General features: G+C 45.1%; 1 protein-coding gene across 1 annotated transcript in view; it reads right to left on the reverse strand.

Moving 5' to 3' along the window:
- The window catches only part of LOC109893839 (sodium bicarbonate transporter-like protein 11), a 40,667-nt gene extending 35,404 nt beyond the window's left edge, over nucleotides 1-5,263 (reverse strand). Inside the window, 4 exon segments of the mRNA XM_031828101.1 lie at nucleotides 2,300-2,413; nucleotides 2,488-2,613; nucleotides 3,596-3,680; nucleotides 5,216-5,263. Of these exon segments, the coding sequence (XP_031683961.1) occupies nucleotides 2,300-2,413; nucleotides 2,488-2,613; nucleotides 3,596-3,680; nucleotides 5,216-5,263 (373 nt within the window).
- Between the last annotated feature and the right edge of the window lie 2,621 nt (nucleotides 5,264-7,884).

The following is a 7,884-nucleotide window of genomic DNA, read 5'->3' on the forward strand; positions in this document are numbered from 1 at the left end:
GGCTCCATGTCATCTACAAGACCCTGCTAGGTAAAGTCCCCCCTTATCTCAGCTCGCTGGTCACCATTGCATCACCCTCCAGTAGCACGCGCTCCGGCAGGTATATCTCTCTGGTCACCCCCAAAACCAATTCTCTCCTTCCAGTTCTCTGCTGCCAATGACTGGAACGAACTACAAAAATCTCTGAAACTGGAAACACTTATCTCCCTCACTAGCTTTAAGCACCAACTGTCAGAGCAGCTCACAGATTACTGCACATGTACATAGACCACCTATAATTTAGCCCAAACAACTACGTATTCTCTACTGTATTTATTTTATTTTATTTATTTATTTTGCTCCTTTGCACCCCATTATTTTTATTTCTACTTTGCACATTCTTCCCCTGCAAATCTACCATTCCAGTGTTTTACTTGCTATATTGTATTTACTTTGCCATCATGGCCTTTTTTGCCTTTACCTCCCTTATCTCACCTCATTTGCTCACATCATATATAGACTTGTTTATACTGCATTATTGACTGTATGTTTGTTTTACTCCATGTGTAACTCTGTGTCGTTGTATGTGTCGAACTGCTTTGATTTATCTTGGCCGGGTCGCAGTTGTAAATGAGAACTTGTTCTCAACTTGCCCACCTGGTTAAATAAAGGTGAAATAAATAAAAACATTTTTTAAAAACATGGGTTTCCTCAGACAAACAACTGATGAGAAAGACCTACTACTGATGAAGAAGAAGAGAAAGACCTGCCTTATTATTATTCGACCATGCTGGTCATTTATGAACATTTGAACATCTTGGCCATGTTCTGTTATAATCTCCACCCGGCACAGCCAGAAGAGGACTGGCCACCCCACATAGCCTGGTTCCTCTCTAGGTTTCTTCCTAGGTATTGACCTTTCTAGGGAGTTTTTCCTAGCCACCGTGCTTCTACACCTGCATTGCTTGCTGTTTGGGGTTTTAGGCTGGGTTTCTGTACAGCACTTTGAGATATCAGCTGATGTACGAAGGGCTATATAAATACATTTGATTTGATTTGATTTGAAATACCTACTACTGATGAAGAAGAAGAGAAAGACCTACTACTGATGAAGAAGAAGAGAAAGACCTACTACTGATGAAGAAGAAGAGAGACCTACCACTGATGAAGAAGAAGAGAGAGACGTACCACTGATGAAGAAGAGATACCTACTACTGATGAAGAAGAAGACAGACCTACCACTGATGAGGAAGAAGAGAAAGCCCTACTACTGATGAAGAAGAGAGACCTACCACTGATGAAGAAGAAGAGAGATGCCTACTACTGATGAAGAAGAGAGACCTACCACTGATGAAGAAGAAGAGAAAGACCTACTACTGATGAAGAAGAAGAGAGACCTACCACTGATGAAGGAGAAGAGAGACCTACCACTGATGAAGAAGAAGAGAAAGACCTACTACTGATAAAGATGAAGAGAGAGACCTACTACTGATGAAGAAGAAGAGAGACCTACCACTGATGAAAAAGAAGAGAGATACCAACTACTGATGAAGAAGAAGAGAAAGACCTACTACTGATGAAGATGAAGAGAGAGACCTACTACTGATGAAGAAGAAGAGAAAGACCTACTACTGATGAAGAAGAAGAGAGTGACCTACTACTGATGAAGAAGAAGAGAGAGACCTACCACTGATGAAGTAGAAGAGAGAGACCTACCACTGATGAAGAAGAAGAGAGAGACCTACTACTGATGAAGAAGAGAGACCTACCACTGATGAAGAAGAAGAGAGAGACCTACCACTGATGAAGAAGAAGAGAGAGACCTACCACTGATGAAGAAGAAGAGAGAGACCTACCACTGATGAAGAAGAAGAGAGAGACCTACTACTGATGAAGAAGAGAGACCTACCACTGATGAAGAAGAGGAGAGAGACCTACCACTGATGAAGAAGAAGAGAGAGACCTACCTCTGATGAAGAAGAAGAGTGAGACCTGCTACTGATGAAGAAGAGAGACCTACCACTGATGAAGAAGAAGAGAGAGACCTACCACTGATGAAGAAGAGAAAGACCTACCACTGATGAAGAAGAGAGACCTACCACTGATGAAGAAGAGAAACCTACCACTGATGAAGAAGAAGAGAAAGACCTACTACTGATGAAGAAGAAGAGAGTGACCTACTACTGATGAAGAAGAAGAGAGTGACCTACCACTGATGAAGAAGAGATACCTACCACTGATGAAGAAGAAGATAAAGACCACCACTGATGAAGAAGAAGAGAGAGACCTACCACTGATGAAGAAGAAGAGAGTGACCTACCACTGATGAAGATGGCCAGAGGAGCTGTGGTCAGAGGGATGACCAATGGTGACCCAGCGAAAAGAGAATAGATGAGCCCTCCTATACTTTGGCCGATAATGGTCTTCCTGACATCTGAAAAGACACACACACAGTCAGGTGTGTGTGTTTGCGTGCATGCGTGCGTGTGTGTCTGTGTGCGTGTATACCAATCTCGCCCCGCGTTCTCTCATCGTTGAGTGAGCCGAAAGCGATTGCAGGGAGGAGGATAGCAATATACAGGAAGATAGCTGTTGTCATGTACTTCAGTACAGTCTTATTACTGCCTACTACACCTGGGGAGAGGGAGGAGGCAGAGAGGAGAGGAGGAGGATAGGAGAGGAGAGGAGGAAAGGGAGGTGAGAGGGAGGAGCAGGGGAGAGGGAGGATAATAGAGGGAGGAGGTGAGGGGGAGGAGGTGAGAGGGAGGAGAAGAAGAGAGGGAGGAGGAGGGGAAGGAGGAGAAGAAGGGAAGGAGGAGAAGAGAGGTAGGAGGAGGTTAGGTGTCAACTCAAACACTCAATTAACTTACTTGCTTCAATTACCCTGATTACTAAAACACAGTAACATGCTGATGTTCTGTCTAGAATGGAGTTTATACACAATAACATACTGATGTTCTATCTAGAATGGAGTTTATACACAATAACATACTGATGTTCTATCTAGAATGGAGTTTATACACAATAACATACTGATGTTCTGTCTAGAATGCAGTTTATACACAATAACATACTGATGTTCTATCTAGAAAGCAGTTTATACACAATAACATACTGATGTTCTATCTAGAATGGAGTTTAAACACAATAACATACTGATGTTCTGTCTAGAATGCAGTTTATACACAATAACATACTGATGTTCTATCTAGAATGCAGTTTATACACAATAACATACTGATGTTCTATCTAGAATGGAGTTTACACACAATAACATACTGATGTTCTATCTAGAATGCAGTTTATACACAATAACATACTGATGTTCTATCTAGAATGCAGTTTATACACAATAACATACTGATGTTCTATCTAGAATGGAGTTTAAACACAATAACATACTGATGTTCTGTCTAGAATGGAGTTTACACACAATAACATACTGATGCTCTATCTAGAATAGAGTTTATACATAGTAAATGATATATATATAATTTACTAATTGAATAAGTGAGAATAATGCTAGTAGTGGGAAACAGAGCAGGGTATGAGAAGCCAGCACCACTGAGCTGTTGACAGAAAGAGCTGATAATCAGAGGAGTTTGACCCAGCCTACCATCTGTAAAGTCTGAAGAGTACAGTGGCAGTCTGCGACACAGGTCTTCATAAATCCCCCGCCCGGGCCTGAAGAAGTCTTTCCACTGGAGAAACACAGTAGGGTTTACAAATAAAAGTCAAAAGCACCATCAAAAATGTCTAAATAAACCTCTAATTTACTGGTTATTAACCTATGTTTACAGGTGAAGACTTGTATATCTATATTTTAAATAAAAGTTGGATAGAGGTAAGCGAACTTAGTGTGAAAATCACTCCAGCCCCGTATTCCTGTCACGCTGGTATAAGGGATCAGGAGACAGGCGCAGGAATGCATAATGGGGGGTTTTATTTCCCAAATTATGGCGTGCCGTGTAAAGGCATGAGGACGAAGACCAAACCAACACGTACACAAAACACAGGGTTGAAACCCAAACAAAAGAGCGAGTAATACCTCAAATAAATACACGGGGCGAGACCCGTAATCATCTGCACAATACAAGTGGCACGAAAGCAAAACAACACAGCACAGGTAGTCACACCACCAACGGACATTGGACCAATAATCGACAGGACAATGGTGAACAATGGGTGCACTGATACAATACACAATCAGTGGGAATGGGAACCAGGTGTGATAATGACAGTTTCCGGAAGGATCCGTGACAATTCCTGCATTAAGACTATTGTGATGTCCAGGGTTGGATAGGTCTAAATGTAATCTCCCCAACCCTGTCCCAAATGGCAGTCTCTTATCCATATATAGTGCACTACTTTAGGAGTCTGGGTGTCGTTTGGGATGCAGCCTTCATATTGTCTGTTAGTGAGCATTTCTCCTTTCCCAAGATGATCCTGACCGGTTTGGCATATCAAGAAGCTGATAAAACAGCATGATTATTACACAGGTGGACCTTGTGCTGGGGACAATAAAAGGGCACTCTAAAATGTGCAGTTTTGTCACACAACAGAATGCCACAGATGTCACAAGTTTTGAGGGAGAGTGCAATTGGCATGCTAACTGCAGGAATGTCCACCAGCGCTATAAGCCACATCCAATGTCGTTTTAGAGAATTTGGCAGTATGTCCAATCGGTCTCACAACCGCAGATCACATGTAACCACGCCAGCCCGTGACCTCCACATCCGGTTCCTTCACCTGCGGGATCGTCTGAGACCAGCCACCAGACGATCCCGCAGGTGAAGGAACCGGATGTGGAGGTCCCGGGCTGGCGTGGTTACATGTGATCTGCAGTTGTGAGACCGATTGGACATACTGCCAAATGATGTAACTGTGGTTGCACAACCAAAGAATGTCTGCACAAACTGTCTCAGGGAAGTTCATCTGCGTGCTCGTCGTCCTCATCAGGGTCTTGACCTGACTGCAGTTCGGCATCGTAACCGACTTCATTGGGCAAATGCTCACCTTTGATGGCCACTGGCACGCTGGAGAAGTGTGCTCTTCACGGATGAATCCCGGTTTCAACTGTACCGGGAAGATGGCAGACAGCGTGTATGGTGTAGTGTGGGTGGGGGGTTTGCTGATGTCAACGTTGTGAACTGAGTGCTCCATGGTGGTGGTGGGGTTATGGTATGGGAAGGCATAAACTACGGACAACGATGGCAATTTGAATGCACATAGATACTGTAACGAGATCCTGAGGCTCATTGCCGTGCCAGTCATCAGCCGCCATCACCTCATGTTTCAGAATGATAATGCACAGCTACATGTCCCAAGGATCTGTACACAATTCCTGGAAGCAGGAAATGTTCTTCTGTGACCTGCATACTCACCAGACATGTCACCCATTGAGCATGTTTGGGATGCTCTGGATCAACGTGTACGACAGTGTGTTCTAGTTCAAGCCAATATCCAGCAACTTCCCACAGCCATTGAAGAGGAGTGGGACAACATTCCACAGGCCACAATCAACAGCCTGATCAACTCTATGTGAAGGAGATGTGTCGCGCTGCATGAGGCAAACAGCGGTCACACCAGATACTGACTGGTTTTCTGATCCACGCCCCTATCTGTGACCGACAGATGCATATCTATATTCCCCGTCATGTGAAATCCATAGATTAGTGCCTAACGAATGCATTTAAATTACTGATTTAATTACATGAAATGTAACTCAGTTGAATCTATAAAATTGTCGAAGGTAGCGTTTCTATTTTTTGTTCAGTTCATGAAGCCAGACCCACATGTTTGTTTAGAGGATGTCTGAACCGACTGACTGAGCTGTTCTCCGTGTGTGTAGTACATATCATACCTCACCAGGGTACCTATGACTGCACTATGGGGCCTCACCAGTGTATCTATGACTGCACTATGGGGCCTCACCAGGGTACCTATGACTGCACTATGGGGCCTCACCAGGGTACCTATGACTGCACTATGGGGCCTCACCATAGTACCTATGACTGCACTATGGGGCCTCACCAGGGTACCTATGACTGCACTATGGGGCCTCACCCGGGTACCTATGACTGCACTATGGGGCTTCACCAGGATACCTATGACTGCACTATGGGGCCTCACCCGGGTACCTATGACTGCACTATGGGGCTTCACCAGGATACCTATGACTGCACTATGGGGCCTCACCAGGGTACCTATGACTGCACTATGGGGCCCCACCAGGATACCTATGACTGCACTATGGGGCCTCACCAGGGTACCTATGACTGCACTATGGGGCTTCACCAGGATACCTATGACTGCACTATGGGGCCTCACCAGGGTACCTATGGGGCCTCACCAGGGTACCGATGACTGCACTATGGGGCCTCACCAGGGTACCTATGACTGCACTATGGGGCCTCACCAGGGTACCTATGGGGCCTCACCAGGGTACCTATGAATGCACTATGGGGCCTCACCAGGGTACCTATGGGGCCTCACCAGGGTACCTATGACTGCACTATGGGGCCTCACCAGGGTACCTATGACTGCACTATGGGGCCTCACCAGGGTACCTAAGACTGCACTAAATCAAATTGTATTGGTCACATACACATGGTTAGCAGATGTTAATGTGAGTGTAGCAAAATGCTTGTGCTTCTAGTTTTGACAGTGCCGTAATATCTAACAAGTAATCTAACAATTCCACAACAACTACCTAATACACACAAATCTAAAGGGGTGAATGAGAATATGTACATATAAATATATGGATGAGTGATGACCGAGCGGCATGGGCAAGGTGCAATATATGGTATAAAATACAGTATATACATGTGATATGAGTAATGTAAGATATGTAAACATTATTAAAGTGGCATTATTTAGAGTGGCATTGTTTAAAGTGACTGGGTCTCAATGTAGGCAGCAGCCTCTCTGAATTAGTCATGGCTGTTAAGCAGTCTGATGACCTTGAGATCCCAACTTTGATGCACCTGTACTGATGTTGCCTTCTGGATGGTAGTGGTGTGAACGGGCAGTGACTCGGGTGGTTGATGTCCTTGATGATATTTTTGTCCTTCCTGTGTCATCGGGTGCTGAATGGTGTCATGGAGGGCAGGTAGTTTGCCCCCGTTGTGCAGACTGCACCACCCTCTGGAGAGCCCTGCGTTTGAGGGAGGAGCAGTTGCCGTACCAGGCGGTGATACAGTCCGACAGGATGCTCTCGATAGTGCATCTGTAAAAGTTTGTCAGGGTTTTGGTTGACAAGCCAAATTTCTTCAGCCTCCTGAGGCTGAAGAGGTGCTATTGCGCCTTCTTCACTACACTGTCTGTGTGGGTGGATCATTTCAGTTTGTCCATGATGTGTACACCGAGGAACTTAAAACTTTCCACCTTCTCGACTGCTGTTCCTTCGATGTAGATAGGGGGGTGTTTGCTGAAGTCCACGATCATCTCCTTTGTTTTGTTGATGTTGACTGAGAGGTTGTTTTCCTGACACCACACTCAGAGGGCCCTCACCTCCTCCCTGTAGGCTGTCTCATCGTTATTGGTAATCAAGCCCATTACTGTTGATGATTGAGTTGGAGGTGTGCATGGCCATGCAGTCGTGGGTGAACAAGGAGTACAGGAGGGGGCTGAGCACGCACCCTTGTGGGGCCCCCGAAGTGGAGATGTTATTTCCTACCTTCACCACCTGGGGGTGGCCCGTCAGGAAGTCCAGGACCCAATTGCACAGGGCGGGGTCGAGATCCAGGGTCTCGAGCTTAATGACGAGTTTGGAGGGTAGTATGGTGTTGAATGCTGAGCTGTAGTCAATGAACAGCATTCTTACATAGGTATTCCTCTTGTTCAGATGGGATAGTGCAGCATGCAGTGTAATGGTGATTGCATTGTCTGTGGACCTATTTG

The sequence above is a fragment of the Oncorhynchus kisutch genome, linkage group LG7, assembly GCF_002021735.2.
Source record: "Oncorhynchus kisutch isolate 150728-3 linkage group LG7, Okis_V2, whole genome shotgun sequence".
Lineage (NCBI taxonomy): Eukaryota > Metazoa > Chordata > Actinopteri > Salmoniformes > Salmonidae > Oncorhynchus > Oncorhynchus kisutch.